At 49.8% G+C, this 27,043-nt stretch overlaps 1 protein-coding gene and 1 long non-coding RNA gene across 2 annotated transcripts in view; one reads left to right on the top strand and one right to left on the bottom strand.

Annotated features, from left to right (window-relative positions):
* Positions 1–4,136: 4,136 nt before the first annotated feature.
* LOC308592091 overlaps positions 4,137–27,043 on the top strand; it is a 302,880-nt gene continuing 279,973 nt past the window's right edge. Inside the window, exon 1 of the long non-coding RNA XR_014010368.1 lies at positions 4,137–4,249. This is a non-coding gene — a long non-coding RNA (uncharacterized lncRNA). The remainder of the gene's footprint in view (positions 4,250–27,043) is intronic.
* SLC20A1 (solute carrier family 20 member 1) lies at positions 10,541–19,745 on the bottom strand. The gene is made up of 11 exons (XM_081203053.1): positions 19,560–19,745; positions 17,897–18,538; positions 17,596–17,736; positions 17,381–17,466; positions 16,494–16,590; positions 14,811–14,930; positions 14,031–14,294; positions 13,380–13,920; positions 13,084–13,269; positions 11,576–11,660; positions 10,541–11,093 (listed from the first exon to the last, which is right to left on the bottom strand). The coding sequence occupies exons 2-11, from the start codon at positions 18,249–18,251 to the stop codon at positions 10,932–10,934; spliced, it is 2,037 nt and encodes a 678-aa protein (XP_081059179.1). The 5' UTR covers positions 18,252–18,538; positions 19,560–19,745; the 3' UTR covers positions 10,541–10,931.

Below are 27,043 nucleotides of genomic sequence, written 5' to 3'. Positions count from 1 at the left end.
ATGCGCTGCTCTGGTTCGCCAGAAGCTGCTTAGTCATGCTGGCCACATGACCCGGAAGCTGTACGCTGGCTCCCTCGGCCAATAAAGCGAGATGAGCGCCGCAACCCCAGATTTGGTCACGACTGGATTTAACGATCAGGGGTCCCTTTACCTTTATCCCACACTTCTGCTCCACGAGCACAACACCCACTTGCAACATGTAATGTTCCCTTCCTTGCCCTGCAGCACCCCCCCCAATGCACACCCTCAAAATCAGCTCCAGATAATATGTGGCTGGAGAGCAGGTAGGGGAGGAAACTGAACTCTACTAGTTCCGCTTTGGAACAGGCTGGAGGAAAGCAAAGGGAGCGTTGCCTCTTGCCAGCATGTAGGGAAGCAAACAAGGGGATCCTGGCCTTTTCCCCATCCTGCTGGCTGGGCCACTCACTGGCCCACTAGGGCTTGTTGTGTTCCTTTTCCCCCTCCACCCCTTCTGCTGGCTAGATATGGGCTTTAATTGATATTTTGCTCAGCTGTTTTGGCATCAGAAGGGACGCAGGTGGCGCTGTGGGTTAAACCACAGAGCCTAGGATTTGCCAATCAGAAGGTCAGCAGTTCAAATCCCCGCGACGGGGTGAGCTCCCGTTGCTCGGTCCCTGCTCCTGCCAACCTAGCAGTTCGAAAGCACTTCAAAGTGCAAGTAGATAAATAGGTACCGCTCTGGTGGGAAGGTAAATGGCGTTTCCATGCACTGCTCTGGTTTGCCAGAAGTGGTTTAGTCATGCGGGCCACATGACCTGGAGGCTGTACGCCAGCTCCCTCGGCCAACAAAGCAAGATGAGCGCTGCAACCCCAGAGTCGGTCACGACTGGACCTAATGGTCAGGGGTCCCTTTACCTTTACCTTTGGCATCAGAACTCACAGAATCATAGAATGGTAGAGTCGGGACCCCAGCGGTCATCTAGTCCAACCCCCTGCAACGCAGGAATCACAGCTGGAGAATCCCTGACAGATGGCCACCCAACCTCTGCTTTAAAAACCTCCAATGAAGGAGATTTTGAGGGACTCCAGGTCCACTGTCAATTGGCTCTTGCCATCAGAAAGTTCTTCCTAAGGTTTAGTCAGAATCTCCTTCTGGGTCATTTGAATCCATTGGTTTGGGTCCTCTACTCCAGAGCGGCAGAAAGCAAGCTTCTCCATCTTCCGTGGGACAGCTCTTCAGATATTTGAACTAAGCAACCTCTTGGCTGCCTCTGCAGAGAAGGTTATTTTCGCTCACCCCAGGGCCTCCTGAGATGAACACAGCTGTGGATATTTTTTTCCCCACTTATCCCTGACTTCTGCAATGTCAAAGGAGCTGGAGCTAGAAGCAGAGAAGTAAAGACCAGCTGGGCTGGACAGGCTAAGCAAACATCCCAGTGGCACTTCAGCCGGGACTTCCTCCCTACCACAGGGTCAACCTGACCTGGCTGGCTACTGCCCATCCAGGAGCCTCTCCTCCAGATTTGCCCAAGGGCATGTGGGCAGCCGGATCCAGAAGGCCTTCACCAGTTTTGGAACTCCTCCTTGGGATTTTTGGAATCTCCTAACAGACTCAAATTCCTGGCCAGCCAATGGCTTCTCCCAGTGGTGACGCTCATTATTATTATGATGTGCATTTATACCCCACCTTTTTCTCCAAGGTGCTCAAGGTGGCTAACACAGTTCTTTCCCCGTCCTCATTTAATTCAACAACCCTGTGAGGTAGGTCAGGCTGAGAGGCAGTGACTGGCCCAGGGCCACCCAGGGAGATTCACAGCCAATTGGGGATTTGAACTCTGGTTTCTTCCCAGGTCCTAGTCCATGGGTAGGCAAACTAAGGCCCGGAGGCAGGATCCAGCCCAATCAGTCCAGGAATCAGCATGTTTTTACATGAGTAGAATGTGTCCTTTGATTTATATGCATCTCTGGGTTATATGTGGGGCCTGCCTGGTGTTTTTACATGAGTAGAATGTGTCCTTTTACAGTGGTATCTCTGGTTACATACTTAATTCGTTCCAGAGGTCCGTTCTTAACCTGAAACTGTTCTTAACCTGAAGCACCACTTTAGCTAATGGGGCCTCCTGCTGCCGCTGTGCTGCCGCCACGCAATTTCTGTTCTCATCCTGAAGCAAAGTTCTTAACCTGAGGTACTATTTCTGGGTTAGCGGAGTCTGTAACCTGAAGTGTATGTAACCCGAGGTACCACTGTATTTAAAATGCATCTCTGGGTTATTTGTGGGGCCTGCCTGGTGTTTTTACATGAGTAGAATGCGTCCTTTTATTTAAAATGCATCTCTGGGTTGTTTGTGGGGCATAGGAATTCATTCATTTCCCCCCTAAAGAAATAAAGTCCCCCCCCCCAAGGTCTGAGGGACAGTTGACTGGCCCCCTGCTGAGAAAGTTTGCTGACCCCTATCCTAGTCCAACTAGGGACACGGGTGGCGCTGTGGGTAAAACCTCAGTGCCTAGGACTTGCCGATCGTATGGTCGGCGGTTCGAATCCCCGCGGTGGGCTGAGCTCCCGTCTTTCGGTCCCAGCTCCTGCCCACCTAGCAGTTCGAAAGCACCCTTAAGTGCAAGTAGATAAATAGGGACCGCTTTATAGCAGGAAGGTAAACGGCATTTCCGTGTGCCGCGCTGGTGCCGGTTCGCCGGAGCAGTTTCGCCACGCTGGCCACGTGACCCGGAAGTGTCTGCGGACAGCGCTGGCTACCAGCCTCTAGAGTGAGATGAGCGCACAACCCTGTCAAGACTGGCCCATACGGGCAGGGGTACCTTTACCTTTATCCTAGTCCAACACTCTACCCGCTATGCAACACTGCCTTCTTCTTCTTCTTCTTCTCCTTCTCCTCTTCCACCTCCACCCACTCAGTGACTCTGCCTATGAGGCATCACACACACCCCTCTGGGATTTCACAGGTACAAATGCGAAATTTGACACAAAATCAGATGACCGAATCACGGGGACTCCTGGGAGCGTCATTTGCCTTGTGAAAAACAGAAACAAATCCCAGGCCTCCAAGGTGGCAGTTGTGTGACGCTCCAGCACTCTGGAGAGGCAGCTTCTGCTTTCACACCTCCCCCCCCTTGCGTTTTCTCACCCCCACCACCCGGCTCCTTTTTTCATCTGCCACATTTAAATCTTCCACCTAAACAGAAATTAAATTTAAAAAAACAACAACAAAGCAAGCCCCCTCTAATTTTGGAAAACATTCACAGGAAGTTGAGAATGAAAGTGTGAAGCCCAAGATCATGATTCATCAACATCCTTAAATGTAGATTAAGGGAGCCAGACCACCCACAAGGAAGACACAGAGCCTCCTTCAGCTGCTGCCACCGAGCTGAGATCCAAAAGTTCCAGGAACCCCCTCCTCTCTCTCTCTCTCTCTCTCTCTCTCTCTCTCTCTCTCTCTCTGTCTGTCTTTGAACACTGCTGCCTCCCCAAAGCCAGCACCCAGGCACCTAACTCCTGCCACCTCCTGCTGCTCCCTGGCACACGTTTTGCACCTTTCGAAGGGGTGTGGGTCTTCACCCACACCCCTGGCTCCTGCAGCCAAAGGGCCTTGGGCTAAGGTTACAAAGGCCCTCTTCCCCCATCCCAGGCCAGGTGTGGATCCTATATTGCCAAGGGTAAAACTGTCAAAGGCACAAACTGTCTGGGAGTGGTTGGGGAGCAGGTAAGCAGAGCAGATCTGTCCCCCTCCTCAGCTCTTGGCTTCTCATCAGGTAGCAGCAGCAGCAGCAGCAAAACCGCAGTCAACATGGAATCATAGAATTGCAAAGTTGAAAGGGACCTCAAGGGCCATCTTGCCAGCCCAACCCCTTGCAACAACAACAACAACAACAACAACATAATTTATTATTTATACCCCGCCCATCTGGCTGGGCTTCCCCAGCCACCTTGGGCAGCTTCCCAAAAAATATTAAAATACCGTAATACATTAAAAGCTTCCCTAAACAGGGCTGCCTTCAGATGTCTTCTAAAAGTCTGGTAGTTGTTGTTCTCTTTGACATCTGGTGGGAGGGCGTTCCACAGGGCGGGTGACACTACCAAGAAGGCCCTCTGCCTGGTTCCCTGTAACTTCTTGCAGTGAGGGAACCGCCAGAAGGCCCTCGGTGCTGGACCTCAGTGTCCTGGTAGAACGATGGGGGTGGAGACGCTCCTTCAGATATACTGGACCAAGGCCATTTAGGGCTTTAAATTGTGCTCGGAAACGTACTGGGAGCCAATGTAGGTCTTTCAAGACCGGTGTTATGTGTTCCCGGCAGCCACTCTCAGTCACCAGCCTAGCTGCCGCATTCTGGATTAGTTGTAGTTTCTGGGTCACCTTCAAAGGGAGCCCCACTGCAGGAATTGCAGCTGAAGAATCCCAGGCAAATGACCAATCAACCCATCTTAAAACTTCCAGGCTAACCTCCCCCCCTCTCTCACACTCAACACAGCACAGGGAACAGGCCATTGTCCCACTGGGCTCTGGATCAGGATGAAATTGTTTCTAATGCCATTCGCTGCTTGCTGCATTTCAGGGTTATCCCCTCACCTTTGTCCCCTCAGCTGCATGCAAGAGTAACACCTCCCATCTGCCCTGCCTGGGCCCATCACTGCCCCCCACCTCCCTAGAATCAGGGGCAGGTCCCTGGCCCCAATGCTCCAGGCCCAGAACAGCTCTTCTCTGCCCGGCTCCAGTCGAGCCAATTGCTAGCAAAATTATTTCAGCACCTTTTGCAAGCTAAATACGGCAAGTTTTGCAACAGGCAAGGGGAGACCTTTAGCCATGGCGAAATATGCATGAGCACGTATTGACCCTTGCTAATGAAACCTGACACAGCCCACCCACTCTTATCACCAGGCCAAAGCACCGCCATTGCACCCAAAATCACCTTGGCTACACCCCCCATGCAGGGCAGAATGTCCTCTTCAAAGCTTCCCCCTTCAGGTACTGCATTGAGCTGGCATTTGGGAGAGGCAGTTAGCTATTAAGTGGATTGCACTGGCATAGTCAGCCTCTGACGTCCTTACAAGAACAGAAGCAGCTGCTGTGACCTTGCAGGCTCACAACCGCAGCAGCAGCAGCCATTGCCAAAGAGAGAGAGGGCTCCTCCTCCTCTGGCAGGCGGGCTCCCCTGGAGAAGGGGCCAACCAATCAGAGCACCTGCCTGCCTGCCCCCCAACATCCTTCCAACAGGCAGCATCAAGAATGCAGCTCAGGGGCAGGCAGGGTGAGTGGGGGACGGGGAATCAGGAGGATCATTTGGGGAGGTGGGGGGGAGTGTTTCTCAAGCACAAAGGGGACCTCAAATTTAGACACTTCTTAATTTGCAGAAGGACGGCACCTTGTCTTTATGCGCATTGGACCAAAGTGCACTCTCTCAGCTCAGAGCTGCAAAGAAAACCAATTAGAGATGGCAGCATAGTTTTGCTAACCGATATCGCATTAGAGTTTAAAATGTTCTGGACCTCAGAGGACGGTTCGGCATCCCATTGCAGAGCAAGGCAAGGTGGATAGCCGTAGAATCGTAGCGTCAGAAGGAATCCTTGAGGGTTAATTCAGTCCAACCTCTCTGCCATTCAGGAATCACAGCTAATTAATTCCTGACAGATGACCGCCCAACCTGTTTAAAAACCTCCAGTGAATGAGAGGTTCTGAGGGAGTCTCAAGCCTCAATGTTCTGCAGACCACCAGAATTGGATTTTCTTCTGCTCTTCCTCTGAACAAGCTCTGTGTTCCCTTCACCCCTTTCATCCTCCCAACAACCCTGTGAGGCGGGTTAGGCTGAAAATGGCAAAGAGCCGGCCCCACCTAGAGTGTGCTGCAATTATCCAATCTGGAAGTTACCGCGTGCGGAGTACAGCAGCCAAGTCATTTCAATCCAAAAGGCGTTAAAGCTGGCAAATCAGCCAGAGCTGAAATAAGGCAGCTAAGGTCAGCTGAGAGTCCAGTGACAGCGCTGAACCCAGGAGCAAACTCCAAAGCTGTGCCTTCCAAGGGAGCGCAACCCCACCAAGGGCAAGTCGGCTCCCCATCTGTTGAGCCTGAGAATCTGGGACTCATCACACCTCCATCTTTTCAGCACTCAGGTTCAGTTTATTGGCCCACTTCCAACCCATCACTACCTCCAAGCGCTGGTCTAACACCTCAACCACCTCTCCTGATTCAGGTGGAACAGAGAGATGGAGCTGGGCATCATCTGCATATTGGACTCAGGCCCTAAGACGGGGGTCGGCAACCTGCGACTCCAGAGCTGCATGCGGCTCTTTAAAGCCTTTGCTGTGGCTCCGGGGCGGAGGCGAGGGGAGGAGGCGAGGGGCGGAGGCGAGGGGAGGAGGAGCATTTTCTGGGCGGAAACACGCAAAAAGCCGCTTATGATTGGATCACTCCCTTATCTACTGGGGGCGCCTTGATCGCGCAGAAAACCTCTCCGTTTGGATTGCTTGCTGCCTATCCAAGTCGATTCGCTGCTGTGAGCCCAGCGCGCTACGCAAGCGCAAGCTCATCGCCGCATTTTACCTTTCCTGGGGAGGACTCGGCGCGCCTGGCGGATCAGGTTGTGGGCGGATCAAGTCGCGGTCGCGTGGAATTTGTGCTTTGTGACTGTTTGAGGTGGGTTTTTTTTCTTGGGAGGCTGGGCGGCGCGAAGAGAGGGAGGCTTGTGGTAGCGTCGGGGCTTGTCGCAGCATTCTCCTTGTGGGGGTGAGGTGCCTTCGGCGCTCCAACGCTTGCTTTGCCGGCTGCTTTCAAAAGCGTCGGAATCAGCTGTGCTGTTGCTGGGTAACCGGATCGTCCCCGCAGCCATCTTATCTGCCCATGTGGTCTTCTGAGGTGGCCGCCATCTTAGAATTCCACGTGGGAGTTAGTTGCCTGAAGCCCCTTTTTACTTGCCTGAAGCCCCTTTTTAAACTTAAGCAGGGGAAAGTTTGGTGAATAGCTAACACTTTCCTTGGGAAACGTTATGCAACAGCTTATTGCTGGTCTTTGTCGTCCCGCCTTTGTAAGCAGGCTGCATTGAAAGGGGGCATATACACTGGTCACTGTTTTGAAGGGGAGTGAAGAACACACACTCAAAAAAAGGTAACTTGTTAATTTAATGTTTATTTCTATGAGGAGGAGTAATTTTGAGGGGGCAAACAAAGAAATAATAAAAAGTGTCAAAAAAGGTATTTTTATAATGACGAATGCCTCATTATTAATTATTATTTACATCAGGCACTGATTATGATTTATGGTACACTGGGGCCCTGATTAATTTTCTATGGCATTTTGGGGCATTGATTATTGGGCATAGCAAGTCGCGGTCGCGTGGAATTTGTGGTTTGTGACCGTTTGAAGTGGGGTTTTTTTCTTGGGAGGCTGGGCGGCGCGAAGAGAGGGATTATTTTTATAATGACGAGGATGACATTGGGCCCTCATTATTAATTATTATTTACATCAGGCACTGATTATGATTTATGGTTCACTGGGGCCCTGGTTAATTTTCTTTGGCATTTTGTGGCATTGATTATGCAGTCGCGGTCGCGTGGAATTCCACGTGGAGTTAGTTGCCTGAAGCCCCTTTTTAGTTGCTTGAAGCCCCTTTTTAAACTTAAGCAGGGGAAAGTTTGGTGAATTGCTGCCAAGGAGTGTGGTGGAGTCTCCTTCTTTGGAGGTCTTTAAGCAGAGGCTTGACAACCAGATGTCAGGAGTGCTCTGATGGCGTTTCCTGCTTGGCAGGGGGTTGGACTCGATGGCCCTTGTGGTCTCTTCCACATATGTATGTGAGCAGGTCTTCTCCAACATGAACTATATTAAAAACAAACACCGATCACGCCTCACAGATGACAGCTTGCAAGCCTGTGTGAAAATGAAGGTGACGTCTTACAGCCCTGATGTGCAGACACTGAGCACTGAGGTTCAGGAGCAAAAGTCCCATTAACCTGGTTACCTGGTTGTAAATTAAATATTTTAATTAGCTATTAATTTGTCCTTTTTTCTTGAGATTGACAGCTGACTGCACGATCCTGTATATATAGCATTAAGGCAAGAAACAATATATGCAGTGTTATATTTGTTTTAAATGTTGCAATGTTTCTGCGGCTCCCAGTTGTTGTTGTTTTTTCGGAAACGGGTCCAAGTGGCTCTTTTTGTCTTAAAGGTTGCAGACCCCTGCCCTAGGAGATGGCGCACCTGTCCAGGATACTGGGGCCAACACTATCCTAAGCGGCAGATTGAGAAGAATGAGCCAAGATTGCACAACACTTTCATCTCTCTCCCAATAAATGTCATCAGTCAAGGTCAACCAAGTCAGTTTGGATGCCATGACCAGGCCTGAAGCCGGAACAGATCTAAGTAATCCACTTTCTCCAAACATGCCTGAAGTTGGACCGTCAACTTTCTCAAGCACCTTGTCCAGAAAGTGGATATCTGCCCCTGTGCAATAGTCGTTAACACTTATGGGGCCAGGGCAGGAGTCTTCTTAAGGAGGTGGCGCAGAACTGACTCCTTCAAGGCAAATTGTGCCTCCCCACTTTCCAATGAAGCATTGATTTTTGGATCAGGAAAGCCTTGCCACAGTAGAATCATAGGATGGCAGAGTTGGAAAGGACCCCAAGGCTCACCTAGTCCAACATCCTCCAATACAGAACTCTCAACTAAAGTTCATGCACTGGTTACTTCAAGGCTGGATTACTGCAGTGTGCTATCTGTGGGGCTTCCTGAGGAGGATCAAAGCTGGGAAGCCATCTGCCCAGGCCATGCATGGGAGCTACCAGAACACCTGGCTGGCTGCTACCTGAAACTGTGGATTAGATCACCCCAGCCCCCCTGAGATACTCCAACTGGAGCTGAATACCAATTGCAGGGCAGAGGAACACTCAGGAAGGCACTGCAGCTGGCTGGCCACATAACTAGATGCAGGCCAGGCTCTGCTTACATTAGGACCATCTCTACAGTTCCCCAACTGCCTATTACCACTTTCCCAAGAGCAGGACTTAACAGCCATGGAATATTCTTCAGAGCAGATTACGAGATGAGATAAAATGCCAGGAAGGGGAGAGTTGCCTGGGAACGAACGATCTGCAGTTGTGACTACAGGGCAGGAAGTCCTCAGGGCCAGCACAGATCCTTGCAGGACTCCCCTGCTGCCCCCACCCCAGCTCACAATTCCACGGAGCCAGCAGTGGGGGAAAGAGTAATTATATAATTACAGGGTGCAGCTTGAAGATTAGAGCATGCTATAGAGGCAACAAGAGGCTGCATGAAATAAGACCAGATTCTCAACATTGCAGTTAAACTGCTCATCCACATGGCTGCTGAAGCGCCCACTTACCAGTGTGCCAGATGCTCCTCGGAGCATTTGGCTATGATCTTCCAGGACTGACGGCATGCCAGAAAATATGCTCTAACCATCTTCAAGGGGGATGAAAGAAGTTCTAGGTCTGCACCACCACCCATATGTGTCTCAAGGGATGAGGGGATTGAGGCAAGGTAGACAGGACAGAATGGAAGTGGAAGGCTCCCCTGGGTAGCTCAACTTCGACCTCAGCAAAGCTCAGACCCATTCTTTGGAATGGAATGCCTTAACTCCTAGCTTCCATGATAAACCAGGTGGGCAGGGCAGGGCCTCTGCACTCCATGCTCCAGTAACCTGCAGGTCAGGCTCATTACATGGGGCTGTCTCCGTAAACTGCCCTCAGGACAGAATGTGTCTGCTAGATGACTAGTTAGGACTGGCTGGTATCATGTGACACCTGTGGTAGATCAATCCCCTAAGGCACCCAGTCTGTTTGCTGGGACCTAGAAAAGCTTTTCACGGCTGAGGGCCAGAGCACGTCAGGGCTGCTTCTGCCCTCCCTGGGTACCCACCTATAAACAAATATACGGGACTGCTTTGAAGGTGGTGCCTCACAGGATCTCCCCAGGCGCCTGCCTTTCTGCAAAGTCCTTTTGATCTTCCTGAGCTTTTTGGCAATGGTTCAAATATTTGATATTTTCATGCTGGTTCTTTGATTTTGTGGCCTGTTAGTTAACGTTTTAATGTTTATCTTTGTAAGTGCATTTGACATTAAGGAACAAATCTGGATCATTCAGGGGAAAAAGAACCTGCAGGATTGGGCCAATGGCCCAACTAGTCCAGTAACCTGTTCTCACAGTGGCCAACCAGATGCCCCAGTGAGAGACCCTCAAGCAGGATTCACTCCCAAGAGCCTTCTCCCCTTCTGTGGTTACCAGAAACTGGCATCAATAGCCCCTTCATTCATAAAGGAGAGGACTATCTCCAGGAATCCTTCAGAAGGTAATAGATTCCCCTTCATTGGGAGGCTGGCCATCTGCCAGATTCTTTAGCTGTGATTCCTGCATTGCAGGGTCACCTTTCAACTCTACAGGTGCTGCCATCATGCAGTGAAGCCACTTGCACAGGCAGACATTCTTGGCTCACTGAACCAAACTGGATTGGTGCTTATTTAACAAAAGAGTTTGGGTTGATGGCTGTCTTGGGCCCCAGTACCATGTGCTTCCAAGCAAAGATTCAGTGCTGCCCCCCACCAAAACACACCCCAGCCTACTTTATTTTAAAAAGTTTTTTTTATTTATAAAAGTGGCCCCTCATCACATACATTTCTGCTAAGCTACTCCCTCCTCCTCATTGTGCTCGCCAGGTTCAAGGCTCAGCTCAGAGAACAAGAATAATAGGTCTAATAACATTAATTATGAAGTTAAAGCTCAATACAAAACAGTATAGAAATGTAGACACAATTATTCACAGCCCAGCAGAAGTGGGACTTCTCTAGCTCCAAGACAAGAGATTTATGCGTAAAAGCAGGTACAGCATCAAGAAGACAACCGGCCCCTCTTGCACATGGTGGAGTCACCCTAACACTGTTTCAGCCACTTGGCAAGGATATGCAGACAGGCGCTTGTGGGCAGCAAAGCTACAGGGTTGCCGGCACGTCTGTTTCATCGCCCTAGGATGGGGTACTTGAAGAGTGCCATGATGGCAGCACTGATGAGACCAGAAATTGGGACTGTGACGAACCAGGCCATGAAGATGTTGCGGAACAGGCGCCAGTCCACGGCTTTCTTGGAGCGCAGCCATCCCACAGAGACCACAGAACCCACCTGCAGCAAGGGACAAAGCACAGTTCTTGCACAAGCACTCCTGACAAAGGATAAGATCTGAAAGTCCCAGGCACCAAGGCAGGCGGGCCCACAAAGGCTAGTCAGAACAGTCCAGAATTCATTCAGTTCACAAAACGATGAAGAACTCTCCATTACCTTAGAGCTCAAATGAATTTTAAAAGCAGACTTAATCCAGTTCTCAAACTTCAGCTGAGACAGAGGTAACAGGGAAAATGTGCTAGGACTTGGATCTGTAAGATCAGGAATCAGATCCCTGCTCAGCCATGAAGCCGAGGTGGCCTTGAGCAAACAACTCTCTCCCAGCCCAGGTATGAGAATAAAAATGCAATACCCCACCCCGGTTCTTGAGCCAGCCAAAATCTGCCACCCACTTTCTTCCTAATGCCCCTGAGCCTCAACTGGACTGCCCCCTTGCCAGTGACATAGATCCAAGTGTTACGCAAAGAAGCTCTTCCACTTACCTTGCAGTGAGTCGTGCTGATAGGCAAGCCAACATTTGAAGCAATTACTACGGTCAAAGCAGACGCCAGCTCAATGCTGAAGCCACTGTGGACAAAGAGCTGGTGTTAGGCTGAGCCACTGGGCAGCTTCAATATATCAGGGTTCCCAAAGCGGAGCCCAAGGTTGTTACAAACCCCACCCCTTCCATTTCAAGTTGTTTTTCCCTTTTGCTGGGGCTGGGAAGCGAACTACAGCCTCCAACTGCCCTGTCATTTCTCCTTCTTTTACCCTGCATGGGCTCATAGCTCTTGCTCATAGGAAAGGCAGGCAGAAGCTGACACTCTGCCTTCCAGCTGCAGCTAAAAGAAAAGATAAGGGACCCTGCAGTTACTGGTAACCATGTAACATTTGGCTGCCCCACTCTACATTATTCCGTTTTGAAGTCTAGCTGTAAGCCTGAATCGACATCCCAGGATGACACACCCCCACTCTTCAAGGCCTCACTCAGGGCTGGCAACAGAGTCAAGGACACAATATTAAGTTATGCATGTCTGGCAATCACAATTTACGCTCATCAACCTCTGGCAAAGGAGCACCCATCCTTCCTCTTCCTCCTGGAGCTTCCAAAAGGGGCTGCAATTATCCTGTTACCCCTCCCTCTGCTCTAAGGTCGGAGGAAATGGTGAGCGCCTTTGGCTGTTGCACTGGTAAGTGATGCAGAGCACCTTGGCATCTGCAGAGCCAAGCACACACCTTTATGATAGGTGAGAGCCCCGAAGAGATAAAGAGTCCTAGCAGTCACATTTTTTTGCTCTGCTGCCAAGACTGAAACAGCAAACCTTTACACATCAAGGAGGCTAGAGGAAAAAGCCCCCAGGGGAGGCTGGCGCAGATGAAAGGCTTGTCCGCTGTGCACAAGGCACAGCTACTCAGTTCAAAGGCTGAAGGCTACAAAGCGCTAAGCAAACTCAGGAAGGGCATGAAGCAAAGCTGAAGAAACTGAGCAGGTATGAAGAGGAAAACATGCAGAACTGCCAGAAAGAGAACTAGCTCCAAGGGTGAAAGGAACAAGGCAGATTGAAGGGTTGTGGAATCAGAGTTGAACCCCCAAAGGCTCATCTAGTCTAACCCCTTGCCATGCAGGAACCACAGCTCAAGGATCCCTGACAGATGGCCTGCCAACTTCTGCTTAAAAGCCTCCAATGAAGGAGTGTCCACCACCTTCAAGAGCATTCACTAAAGAAAACTGCTTCAGAAGAAGGCATGGCTGAAGGGGGTTATTTTTCTTGTCAGAGACGGTAAGCTTGCATCAGGAATACTTTAGGTGTGATGACAAACCTTCACACTGATACTTACATAACCAAGTTCTAAACACCTTCAAAGCAAGCAGACAAACCCAAGACCTTTTCAGCTAATAGGGTCCTTACATCTGCCAGCTTCACTCCAGCCCAGCCCTCCAAACCACACAGTTTACTCCCCCCCCCCCCTCAGCGTGCTCAGTATAAAGCAAAAAAGCTCTCCACTTTACCTAGATGGTGTGATGGGAGTGAGATCCTTCCCCATGGTCTGAATGACCCTCCTCCCCCAGATCCACAGGCCAGTGCAGATCCCGACACCACCGTACAGCAAGAGCCAAATCGGTGTCGCCACCTTTGAAGACACATCGCCTGTTTTGTAGACCAAGTACAGGGCAACCAGAGGACCAATCGCGTTGCTGCCAAAAGGGAACACACAGGGATCAATTAAGTGGAAAGGCTCCATTACAGGCAGGGCCTTATGGGAAAATAGATCTTTCTAAACCACTCAAGCTGCGCAGCCACTGACCTCACATCATTTCCCCCATGGGCGAAGGACCCAAAGCAGGCCGTCAGGATCTGCAGGAATTGAAAGAGGAGGGACACCTCCGGCTTGTCCTGGTCATACCACTCATCCAGGGAGCCACTGCTGCCACCCTTCTCTGCCTGGCTCAAGTCCACGTCGGCTGGGTGGGGGTCGGCCACAGCGTTGCAGTAGCTGGTGTAGCTGTCCATCCGGATCCTCTTCTTGGAATCTGATCCAGACCATGCCAGCCTCTCCGCCTCATCTGCTCCCTTTGGCTCAGCCTCCTTCACCCGGAACGAGTCCAGGGGCATTCCGCAGATGGCCATGGTGTATGAGGTGTAGCTGTTGTTGCGCCGCAGGGGCTTGCTGTCCGCTGAGGAGTCGCCCATGCAGTCCCCCACCTTGGCCAGGTGGAGCTTGTGCAGCAGCTCCTTGTAGAGGCCAGAGTCCTTGTGCACCGTGTGGTAATGCCCGCTGGAACTCATCTGGCTGCTGACAGCCTGGTTGAATTGGGCAAGGCTACCGTTTGGAAAGGACATGGCTCCTGCAGGCAGAAAGTCCGGGTTGGCACGAGAAGGGAAACTGCCCTGGCATCACAGCTCACACTTGCTTGAGCTGCCCCACCCCTCACGCCCCGCTTCAGAGCCAACTCACCGCTGTCAATGCTGGTCTCCTTCATCTCCACCCTGGGCAGCCGCTCCCGCTCTGGAATCTCCTCCAGCTCTCCCAGGTTGAAGGAGACCATCCTTTCCTCCACAGCTGCTCTGTGGGGCACAGAGGACGGCTCCCCTTCGGTAGGGGAATTCCTCTGGTCATCATCATCAGCAATCTTATTATCCACCTTGGCCTCATCCTGCTCTTTCAGGCTGCTCTTCTTCTTCATTAAGGGACTCTCAGAGGGACTTGATTTGATCTCTTCTGCAGAAGGAAGTGAAGTTGCAGGAGGACAAGCAAGAAAGCCTTCATAATGTGCATAAAGAGATGCCCAAAACCTTGCCTCACCTCCCTGTTAAAGCAGCAGCCCTGAGCTAGTAGGTTTTGAATCCTGTTTATAGCATCTGTGAAAACACTGGGCAAAAAAGGCTGAGGATGCACACAGGGTTCTGCATCCAGGGCTTTAGATGTGACAGACATGCCTCTCTTGGGTATCCCTTTCCTACCACCTATGTGCATAGAGTTTATGTCCGCCTTTTGTCACTTGGCCTGGCACAGGGAACAGATAGCCCTGTTACAAGTGCACACAGAAAAGGCTCTTAAGTTCTCAACTGCACAAAATCCAGAAGACATCCATTTGTGCCAGTTAAGTGCCTTGTGGGAAGACGCATGAAGGGTGCTTCATGTTTAGATTACGTTTGAAAGCAAACAGCCAGCCTCTCACTGCATTCAGATATACATTTGCAAGATTACATTATGTACAATTCTAAATGTACTTACGTGCAATTTTCTTCTTCATTCTTGGACAGACAAAGAACCAGACGATGAGAGCACACACAACAGCGCTCCCCGCCGATATGAGGACGATGCCCCAGACGGGAAGTTTGTCAAAGCCCAGCACTAGGAAATAAAACAATGCATCTTGAAAACCCCAAGGCCGGCGGGGCCCTTCCCAGCACAAAAGAGCTCTTCCCCAGCTGAACAGAAGGTTTAGTGACCAGGGTTTCTTGCTCTTCTGAGATCTGCAACATCTATGTCTTCCGTATTAACAGGCAATGAAGTCTAGCATTCAAAGTTACAATTGCAGCTTAACAGAAGTAAAAAGTACAACCTGCCAGGTTACATTCTTTCCATCCAACATCCACATACTCTAAAACCCTCCCTCCGTTAACAGTCTTTGTGAAGTTTGGAAACAGCCCCACTCACATCATCAGGCTTCCCAAACCTGTCTCAGACTCACAAGATGCTTTTTACAGAGTTAGCCCAAGAGCACTTTAATTGGCCCAGCTACAGAAACTTCATGGTCTCTCACAGCATAAGGCCTCGTCTACAGAAAAGGATTTGCCCTGCTGGAATTAGGTAGTTCAAGTCAGGTCCTAGCCTCCAACCATAACACACCTGGATGCAAGTCGCTTCTCCCTGCCCACCCCTCGCTTCCATGGTTAGCTGCACTTTTTGTTTACTTGGCCCCCTAAAGGCATGAGGCTAGATGCAGAGAGTGTCAATAGCAACAAAAGGCTCCGAGGCAAAACCAGGAGGGAGCCCACAAATTTGTGATTGACATTTATCTGACCCCCAAGTACCACAGAGCAACTGTGGCGCAAACCATCCCCCATTTCAGGTGGGACATGGCGCCATAGCCTACCCTTGCCCCATGTTCTTTGTGTCAGAGCTGCCACCGTCTCTCACCTTGAGGCAACCAATATTCAAATCTAAGCTTTTAACCTTCATCAGACAACTTGCAACTTAGAATTCCTGACACCCATCTGCTTTCCACCAGTCACAACCTAATCCTACACCTTATGTATTGAACTAGAAGGCAGCTTCTTTCTCCTACTCTTAGTAACAGACAGTTTAAGATTTCAACTGAGAGACCCCAGAAAGCCACAAGAAAGGACCATGGAATTCCTCTTCAAAGTACTTAGTTGCCAGCAGCTCTTCTTGGGGGCGGGAGGATAACAGGATGAATTATTTGGGATCAAACGCAATCAAGGCATCATCGGGGAAAACACCACAGGGCCTCTTGCCCTGCCGTGAGCCTGAATTCATTAAGCAGAATGTTGAGAAGGCCCCCTTCTTTCTCAGCAGCTAGCATCCCAGGTCTCAGGAAAGAGGCAAAGGGGGAGGGGAAGAGGAGAGTGTCAGGATTTGCAGGTAATTAAAGGAGGGAGCCTGTGGCACCCCAGTATCAGCAGCTAAGCTGTCAGAATCTGCAGCTTCTGTGAGGACTAAGGAGAACAGGTCTCTACTAGCCATTTAGATTGTGAGCAGGCAGGCCTCTTGGGTAGGAGGGAGGAAATTATTATCTAGGGTTGAGCCTGCAGCCTTCTGTAACTGGCCCAGGCCAGCTGCCTTCTAGGAGAAGTCATTCCTGTAAAGCAAAAGGGGTAAAATTCTTTGTTTGATTGAGAAGTTAATAAAGGGTTATAAAAATTCAAGCTCTTGTTTCAAATGTCTACTTACAAGGCGCACCACTGTACATAATGGAGAAGAGGTTGATCCCGATTGTACAGGCATAGAAGATGGGCAATGCACGCAAACCATTCGGAACGGGATCTACCTACAAGACAAGGAGTTTCGCAATAGGCAAACCCAGGTCCCCTCTGCTCACAGCGATACCACATAAGTGAAACATTCTTCAAGCCGCATTTCTGTGGGGAATTCCCCACTTTTACAAATGCATTGCTTTGTAACTATCATAGCATGATTTAACACAATACAATTGAAACTGGGTCTCTGAAATGAATACAATGCTACTCAAATCTAGAATCAAAGTTGCCAGTGGCAATTCGCTGTTGCCCCTCCCATCTAGTCTAGGCCAGACTGTGGACTACAGTTCTGTTCAGCCATGTGCCTGCATGAAAAGGAACAACCTCTCAACAGAGGACTCTGGACAGCTGTAACAGAGACAATTCATCTTTTAGAGAGATGTGAGAATCTGCTGCTGGGGAAAACTTAATTACATTTCACATAAGCAAAGTTTTAAACTGTGGTTTACACAGCATTTGTTCTGCCTAGAACACTAAACTATATTTTTTAAAAATTCTCTTCAGCATAGTCAGTGCCAAGGAAAGGGAAAATGCCATCACTTGGCAAGTGTCCAGCCAAGTGGAAGCTGTCCACAGACGGACACAAATTAAAAATTACAGTAGGCTTGTAGGCTACCTTGGGGGGGGCACATTTTGCAATCCATTATTAGCATTCCACCTTCAGTTAATAAAGCTTCTAGACCTCATGGCTCATGGCTCCCAATGTGAGTTCTGACATGCCAGTAGCAGCATGTTTCAGGAGTCCCCACCCACCACATTCATCTCATATGAACATCAGGTTTTATTGGGAAGAAGACCTACCTTGGAAAGAATGAACCTACGGACAACAAAGAACAGGACAGCAGACATGATGCCAGAAAGGAGGGGGGAGATGAACCAGGACAGCACTGGAAAAGAATTAAGGACACACTAAATATTTGCTACTGCAAGACAATGCTGTTGCCACGTTAAAATTGCATACTGAAATCAAGGCCTGCATTTATTAAGGAAAAGATGGCCATAAGGTTATTGCTTACCAACTTTAAGCAATTCAGACCACTTGACTCCTTCCTGTCCTTTGGCAACGAGAGAGAAGCCAATTGTCGCCCCGACAATACAATGTGTACCAGAAATGGGAAGCTTCAAAAACGAAGCCACTAGTTGCCAAACAGCTGAGCCTAAGAAAGAAAGGCAAAGTGGTTAAGTGGACTTTGGGCAACAATTGAGCCACTTGAAGTTTTAATTCACAGCAAGACACCCAGCATGAACAATGTGAGCCACATTCAAGTGTTTTTAAGTTTCCAAGCGCAGGCAAGAAGGAATGGATGTTTTCCTCACCGAACATGGCACTGATGGAGCCAGCCATGAGCAGCTCTTGGGTGCTGTTGTACATTTCAACGTCTATCAGCCCCTTCCGGATGGTCTCGCTTACTTTGGCTCCAAGCAACACAGAGCCCACCGTCTCAAAGATAGATGCCAGGATGCAGGCTTGCCGGAGGGTCACCACTCCAGAGCCCACGGCGGTGCCAAAGGAATTTGCTACGTCATTGGCACCCACTGAGAATGCCAGGATAAAGGCAATGATGAAACCTAATATCAGCATCCAGAGGAAATCCACCAAGGGGCCTGAGGAGGCCGTGCCGCTCAGGGCGGTGGTGATGTAGCTCCTCACAGTGGCGGTGGTTGTCTCCATGATAACTAACTTTGGCGGTTCCCAACAAGCAACTCGTTACTTTGATGTGTAAACAAAAACTGAGGTATGATTAAAAAAAATACTGTAATAAATAGTGTTACAAAATTAAATACTGCAGGGCCAGAAAGTCACTGCTATAAGCTGGGCATGCCAGTCTCTGTGGTCAAGTTCCTTTGGCTGAAAGAGATGCTCAGGGGAGCTGCCTGGTCCGCCATCCTGCTGCGAAAGAGGAGGAGGAAGAAGGACGTCTGTGCGAAGAAGGAAGCGGCAACCGGGGGTCTCTCATCCTGGAAGGAGATTGGAGGGGAGGGAAGAGAAAAGAAGAAAAGCCTTGTGTCAGTCAGCCCGTGCCGCCCACCACATGGAAGGTCATTAGGCTAGATAGGAAGAGGAGACCCCCTGCCTCAAGCCCTCAAGAGCCACTGCTGAGGAAATAGTGGTACCTCAGGTTACAGACGCTTCAGGATACAGACTCTGCTAACCCAGAAATAGTACCTCGGGTTAAGAACTTTGCTTCAGGATGAGAACAGAAATCGTGCAGCAGTAGCGGGAGGCCCCATTAGCTAAAGCTGTGCTTCAGGTTAAGAACAGTTTCAGGTTAAGAATGCACCTCCAGAACGAATTAAGTACAGTGGTACCTCGGGTTAAGAACTTAATTCGTTCCGGAGGTCCGTTCTTAACCTGAAACTGTTCTTAACCTGAAGCACCACTTTAGCTAATGGGGCCTCCTGCTGCCGCTCCGCTGCTGGAGCCCGATTTCTGTTCTCATCCTAGAGCAAAGTTCTTAACCTGAAGCACTATTTCTGGGTTAGCGGAGTCTGTAACCTGAAGCGCATGTAACCTGAGGTACCACTATACTTAACCCGAGGTACCACTGTACTGAGCCAGATGGACTAGGCACCCAACAAACACCTGTCCGACTCCAGGGGGAGCCCCTCACCCCGGCCAGGCGCTCAATGCTTCCTCCCCGCTCCGAGGGCGGCGCTGAGCCGGCTTCCGCGCGGGACAAAGAGGCCGGCCGGCCACACCAGCAGCCATACCGCCCGCCAAGGTCACCGGCCTGTCCTGACAGGAGTCCGAGGCGGGGGCTCGCTCGCTCGCTCCCTTTCCCTCCGGGGGGCGTCGAGCCCCTCCCGGGGGACCCTCCCCGCCCCTCGCGCGCCTCCTCTGTGAGGGCCGAGCGCGCCCGGCAGACCCGCGTTTCCCGCCTGCGCCTAACGGCCGCTCCCGCCTGAGGGAAACCCGGAGGAGGAGGAAGCGCCCGCCCGCCCGCCCGCTCTTTCTCTCCGCCTCAGGCCTCCGCCTCACCGAGAAGGGCCCGTAGGAGTGGCGTCGGCGTCGGAGTCCCCTCAGGTGGTCTGACCCGAGCGGCGTCTGCCCGGGAGTGTCGCCGCCTCGCGCCGGCTGCTCCTCTCCCTTCCCTGGCTGGTGTCCGCCCGCCTCGGCCAATCAGCGACGCCGACAGCGCTGACGCCCGACCTCGTGCGCACACGGCTCTGTCTCGGAAGGCGCGCGGGCCGCGCCTACTTATAGCTGCCTCCTCGAGGGAGGCGGGGCCGAGGCCGCCTAGTCACTTCCTGCGCGGGACCAGACAAGAGAATGAGCGCGCGCGGGAGAGCGAGCGAGAGAGAGAGAGCGCGCTCTGTCCCGCCACACCCACCCGAAGGAAGCCACGCCCCCGCACTGGAGGGGCCTCCCGCGCAGGCGCGCCTCCCGGGAAGGTGCAGTGGGTGGAAACCCCGCCAGGGGGCGCCCCGCCCAGCGACTCCCCCGCGTGGAAGAGGCGGGGGGGGAAACCCCCACGGGCGACCCCCCACTCGCCGTTTGCTCAGAGGTGCCCCCAACCACCAATAGAGAGGGAAGCATGCTACCCCCCCAGGCACGCGCAGCCCCCCCCCCACCCGATCCTTCCCTCTCCCCCACCCATAGCTGTCAACGTTTCCCTTTTTTTTAAGGGAAGTTCCCTTATTCCGAGTAGGATTCCACGCAAGAAAAGAGAAAATCATCATCATCATCATCATAATTTGTTATTTATACCCCGCCCATCTGGCTGGGTTCCCCCAGCCACTCTGGGCAGCTTCCAACAAAACACTAAAATACAATAACCTATTAAACATTAAAAGCTTCCCTAAACAGGGCTGCCTTCAGATGTCTTCTAAATGTCAGGTAGTTCTTTTTCTCCTTGACATCTGGTGGGAGGGCGTTCCACAGGGCGGGTGCCACCACCAAGAAGGCCCTCTGCCTGGTTCCCTGTAACTTGGCTTCTCGCAGCGAGGGAACCGCCAGAAGGCCCTCAGAGCTGGACCTCAGTGTCTGGGCAGAACGAAAAAGTTGACAGCTATGGCAGGCCTCTGTCTCTCTTGTGGGAAATGTGTGCTTTTTGTGCTTTCTGCAATTTCCGAATAGCGGGTGCTGTTTGTAGAATGCCCTCTTGGCACACCAGTGATGAGACACTAGGTTTTATTTCCTTCCTTCCTTCCTTTCTCTCTCTCTCCCCTTCCTCCCATGAATGTCTTGGAGCCAAGCCTGCCAGAGCCGGTGTCACTGTCATGGTGCCAGGCCAGACCTGTGGGAGGAAAAGGATCCTGTTTTCGTCCCAGCAGGGCCTGCGCCACAGTGGGCAGGCAAGTCATTGTGGCTTTGGGAGGGCAGGAAGGGCAGCCGGAGGGCCAGGAGACGCTGGGGAACAGACTGGCTCTTTTCTTCCATCCCTTGTGGTGTAATTTCCTACCCCTGTGCAACACAGCCAGGCCACAGACACAGAGCATGTTTGTTTTGCGCACACACACACCTCCATATATCATGTGCTCCAGGCATGGCCAGCAGATGAAACCTACATTGAAAATAAACACCTGCCATTTCAGTTTCTTTTACCTTTTAATCTGATGCTTTGGAGCAAACATCTTCCTCCTTTGGATGTAGTCTTACAATAGCTTTCCACTCTTGCCAAGTGGATTTGCAGACACAACCGTGTGGATTATGCTGTGGAAGGGAGCCTGAGGGGCTCTGGACCACAAAGCTCCAAAAACGTTTTTGGGGGTGGCTATTTAAAAAGCTATTTATTGACAAACAAGTATACAAACATAACAAAAAAGAAAGAAAACAATCGGAAATTTAAACTGTAAAGGACCACAATCTGGAAGGAGAAAAAGCAGTGCTTTCAAAAAAAATGTTTAAGGGTACTCTCATTTTGACTCAAGAAAATCACTATTTTATAGTTAAAATCAGGAAAAATAAATAAAGTAAATGGACAAAAGTACAAAGATTCACAAAATGTTTAGGGGTATGCGTACCTCTGTATGTCCCCCCAGAAAAAAAGCACTGGAGAAAAGTACAGAGTTCCAGCACAGCTCCAAAGGATAATAGTACAGTATTTAACAAAGGTTCCCTTTACAAATAGTAATGATTTATTAAAAAATAACAGCATTCTCCACCTGTAAGTTCCATCTTTATTGAGAACAAAGGTTCTATATACAGTAGTCTTAAATGAACCATATATTTGCATGTACTGATAGCGCTGAGCAACCCTATGCCTCAATATTTGTATAAGAAATAAAATGCCATATGCAAAAAAAAAAAACAAAAAAAAAAACCAAAACAACCCACATTTGAGCTTTGCCCTTCAGATGCTTTGTGAGAGATCCAGACAGGCAATTTGAACCCTGCTTTTTAAGGCTTGCCATTTCCCTCTCTTAGATATTTGGAAGTCTCCACCTGCCTCTGCCGTCCCCTTTCCCCTATTCTCCTCAATGATTGACGCATTTTCTTTCTTGGTCCAGGATGTAGTTTGGAACATACACTGAACATACACTGCAGAGTAATGCTATTTCTGTCTTAAATGTGAGGTGCCACAGTGGGGAGTAAACGCCATTGTTGCTTCAAAATCCAGACCATAACCAGATATATATCCTGCTTGTCATATCTACCCTCATTTATTCACTAGAACTCATGGATATCTAATGAATCTTAAGACAGATAAAAGAAAGGACTTCTTCACGCAGCGCGCAGTTGAACTATGGCACTTGCTCCCACAGGAGGCAGAGATGGCCAACAACTTGGATTACTTTAAAAGAGGATTGGACAGATTCTCTTATTATTATTCTTTATATTATAAATTATATTAGTATTTTCCACACAACAACAACACGAAAAATATCAAAAAATAACAATACACAAAAACCAACATTCAAAAAACAAAAAAACCACAAATCCTTTTTTTAAAATGATATTTATTAAGGTTTCAAATAAAAGAATTACATGAATTAAGAAAAGAAGAAAAAGAAAAAGAAAAGAAAAAATAAAAGAAAAAATACAAAATACAAAAAAAGATAAAAAAACACTTTAAAAAATACATCAGTCTTTCCATACCTTAGATTCATTTCCTTGTTTCCCTGACCTCCTCACACCTCCCTTTTTTGTATTCCAATTCAGTAAAAAAAACAACCACAAATCCATATCTTACAAGTTAATAATATAAACACTAAAAAGAAAAACAAACATTGACTTCCACCAATCCCACCAATCTCTCATTGTGTCTTCCTGTTTTCCTGTTTTCCTGATCATCTCTATCCTAGCATCTAGATATAAATCCCTCTTTCTTATCCTTTCACTTCACAAGGTTATTCCAGGCTCGGCCAGATGTTCTGTCCTCAAACCTTGGCTTTTAAGGTATTCATTTAGACACTCCCATTCCTTTGTGACTTCACTTTTTGGTTTTTGTCTTATTATATCTGTCAGTTTGGCTAATTCTAAATATTCTGAAAGCTTACATAACCAGGATTGGACAGATTCATGGAGGAGAGGGCGATGGATGGCTACACAATGGCTATGCTCTGCCTCCAAAGTTTGAGGCAGCAGTGCTTCTGAATACCAGTTGCTGGAAACAACAGGAGAGGAGATCACCCTTGTGCCCAAATCCTGCTTGTTGGTTTCCCACTGGGGCATCTGTTTGGCCACCGTGAGAACAGAATCCTGGACTAGACGGGCTCCCTTGGGCCTGATCCAACAGGCTCATCTTGTTGTTGTTGAGTCGTGTCCGACTCTTCGTGGCCCCATGGACCAGAGCATGCCAGGCACTTCTGTCTTCCACTGCCTCCTGCAGTTTGGTCAAACTCATGCTGGTAGCTTCGAGAACACTGTCCAACCATCTCGTCCTCTGTCGTCCCCTTCTCCTTGTGCCCTCCATCTTCCCCAACATCAGGGTCTTTCCCAGGGAGTCTTCTCTTCTCATGAGGTGGCCAAAGTATTGGAGCCTCAGCTTCAGGATCTGTCCTTCCAGTGAGTACTCAGGGCTGATTTCCTTCAGAATGGAACGGTCTGATCTTCTTGGGACTCTCAAGAGTCTTCTCCAGCACCAGAATTCAAAAGCATCTTATTCACGCCAAGTCCTCCCACACTGAACCCTATATTGTTTGTGCAATTGAAAGTGGAAGGCACCAGACATCTTGAGGGTGAATTCACACGTGACTTCCAAAGGCAGCACAGCTGGAGGCCAGAGCAGAGGTTCCCTCCAGAACAGTGTGGCAGGATCCCAGAGGAGCCATAACTTAGCTGGTCCACAGCTGGCTGCCTCATCTGTGCTGGCCTCATTACTCCCACACAGCCAGAAGGAGTCAACCGAAAGCGACCCAAACCAAGCTTGGAAAAGCTTCTCCACAGTGACTCATGAAAGGACCTCTTGTCTGGAAGATGAGGGTAGGTGTTTTGCTCCAGTCTCAAGAGGAAAGGAGTCTGGAAACACTGGTGGGAACAAGAACCAGGCCTTTGCAGGATGGAGCTTTTGCATCCCGACCTACAGAATTTTGTTTTGTGGTCTGAAGACATGGGACTTCAATCAGAGACAGCTATATTGCCAACTGAGGGCTTAGGTGATTGTTGTTACTTTTTTAAGGGTTTAGGCCACACACCCTAGCCTAGAAACCTGCTTCAGTGTAGGGGGGAAATGTTAAGATGCTTATTATTAGCCATTTTTCAGGACTGATCTCAGTTCTGAAAAACAGGTTTCAGGACTGGGGCCTGATCAGCACCTCTCTGGTTGCTCATAAGGAGGACCCGCTGGATCAGAACAATGGCATTCTGTTCTCACAGTGACTAATCGCATGCCCATGGGAGACCTTCAGGCAGGACTCAAGCATGAGAGAATTCTTTCCACCCCTTGTGGAGTCCAGCAATTGGGCTTGCTAACTTGCAAGAGCTTCTGGGGAAGACACTAGGCACTTCCTGTGTCCTGCTTTTGCTGTACAGTGGTACCCCAGGTTACAGACGCTTCAGGTTACATACGCTTCAGGTTACAGACTCCGCTAACCCAGAAATAGTCCCTCGGGTTAAGAACTTTTCTTCAGGATGAGAACAGAAATTGTGCGGCGGCAGCAGGAGGCCCCATTAGCTAAAGTGGTACCTCAGGTTAAGAATGGTTTCAGGTTAAGAACGGACCTCTGGAACGAATTAAGTACTTAACCCCAGGTACCACTGTATTTCCCCTCTGAAAAAGCAGAGCAGCTTTCAACAATTAAATGTAAAACCATACGGTAAAAAAGGGTTGCCATATGTCTGTAATTCCCCAGGCACACCTGGAAAACAGCAGTCGGAAGCAGCGTCCGGGCAGAAATAGCTGGAGTGCCTGGGAAAATTTGGACGTATGGCTAAACTTCCTTTAAAGAGCTCCACAACTTTTGTGTCCGGATTATAACCTTTTGAAATATGACAACCCTGCTAGAAACCGTATAAAAATTAAAATCAGAAATCAGTGAACGATTATGGAAGGATGCATTCTTAATTGCCTGCGCAATCCTGATCGAATAGAAAAGTCTGTAGTTGAAACAGAAAGCAGCTGCTGAATCTCTCCTGGCAGAGCATGCCACATGACAGGGGTGATAATCATTTTCCTGGCTCCCATCTCTGCCAGTAGCTTTTTAATCCCCAGAGGTCATCAGAAATTCCCCTGTTGTGATTGTACGTGGCCATCCTTCCTTCAAAGGCGACATGCCTCACATGAGGGGTAACTGGGTACTTAGGTTTCCACCGTTCAGCCTCAAGGAGTTCGCATGTCCCGAGTCACAGGGCTTAATGAGCCTAGTTGCGTAACCCCAGCGCATGTGAGCATGTCCTTCCAAGGTGAGCCCTACAGACTCCGCCTGCCCAGGGGGAAAGGGCTGCAAAGACCTTGTTGCCCTTTTGCAAGCCAAAGCCTCCCCACCCAAGATGTACCAACAGCTACCGGCGAAAAAGTTAAGAATTAACAGAGCCAACCCTTCTACCAGCCCATCTCCAAAGCCCTCCAGAGAGATGATTAAACTTATTCCAGAGTGTGCGCATGCATGTCTCTTGTTCCTTTCCACAATGAGGCAGCATGCAATTTCCCCAGTGGCGCAGGGTAAGGTTGCTGCCTCACAGTGATCACCATTCTGTTCATCTGTTGATGTTTCCCCCAGGTACCTGGACATGCAGACATACATTCCTGGAGATCCTATGTGCATTGGTGGAGCTCTCTGAGAACAGACTGCCCCAGGGGAGCTGGAGCAGGACTGGCCCACCCATTGGCTTCACGGGGGCAGTCGCCTCAGGCAGCAGGCTGGGGAGGGGTGGGAGGGGTGGCAGATCTGGAAAAAAGGAGCATCCTTATGTGCTTTTGATGCTCCTTTGGCTGCAGATAGTAGTCGCCATTGCCACCCCAGTTATCCCTCAGGGCGGGGAGTTCCCTCTGCCACTTCCTGCTCCTCTCCAGCCTCTCCCCCCCCCCCAAAGCTGCAGCATGCCCCTCAGGCCACCTGCAGTCACCTCAAGTGGTGGTAAAGGAGGTGAAATAAAAAATTTAAGGTCATATATATAGGGACGTGGGTGGCGCTGTGGGTTAAACCACAGAGCCTAGGACTTGCCGATCAGAAGGTTGGCGGTTTGAATTCCCGCAAGGGGGTGAGCTCCCGTTGCTCGGTCCCTGCTCCTGCCAACCTAGCAGTTCAAAAGCACTTCAAAGTGCAAGTAGATAAATAGGTACCGCTCCGTCGGGAAGGTCAACGGCGTTTCCATGCGCTGCTCTGGTTCGCCAGAAGCGGCTTAGTCATGCTGGCCATATGACCCAGAAGCTGTACGCCAGCTTCCTCAGCCAATAAAGCAAGATGAGCGCCGCAACCCCAGAGTCATCCGTGACTGGACCTAATGGTCAGGGGTCCCTTTACTCTCTCTCTCTCTATATATATATATTCATAAATGTACCAACCAAGTGCATACATAGATGTGTGGACCACATGTCTGGAGCAGCACAGGACTGTCCTGAAACCATTTTCACTTCCAAACTGACCAAATGTTTTCTCTGCAAGGAGGGAGGAGGTGGGGGAGCCTCCTCACTGTCTTTTTGCTCACAAATCCTGTCTTAAGGGTATGTCTATGCATGAATAGGGTGAGCCTGTGACCTGGCTCAGGAACTAAGTATTTGTCATTACAAAAGACTGGCCAGGCTCCCCAGGGTATCCAATCAAGTAAGCATTAACAGGTAACCTGCCAGACAGGAGGTAAACAACGCACTCAGATTTCTGTTGTAGACCGCCCTTTCTGTGATGTAAGTATGATGTATCTGGGGGGGTGGTCTTGGACTACACCCCTTCGGTGATGTAGGTATGATGTTTCTGGGGGTGGTCTTAGACTCCAGGGCGGGCAATTTAAAATGTCTATATAATGGCAGACAAACCTTTGTTCTGGGTCCTCCTGCGTGTGAAGGGGGCACCATGTTGCAACAGATCAATAAAGATCAGGCTTACTAGCTGCTTTGCTTCTCAATATTCTCTGGTTGGCCTCTG

This window comes from Podarcis bocagei (assembly GCF_964188305.1).
Source record: "Podarcis bocagei genome assembly, chromosome: 7".
NCBI classification, from domain to species: domain Eukaryota; kingdom Metazoa; phylum Chordata; class Lepidosauria; order Squamata; family Lacertidae; genus Podarcis; species Podarcis bocagei.
This window is presented reverse-complemented; position numbering and strand designations above follow the sequence as displayed.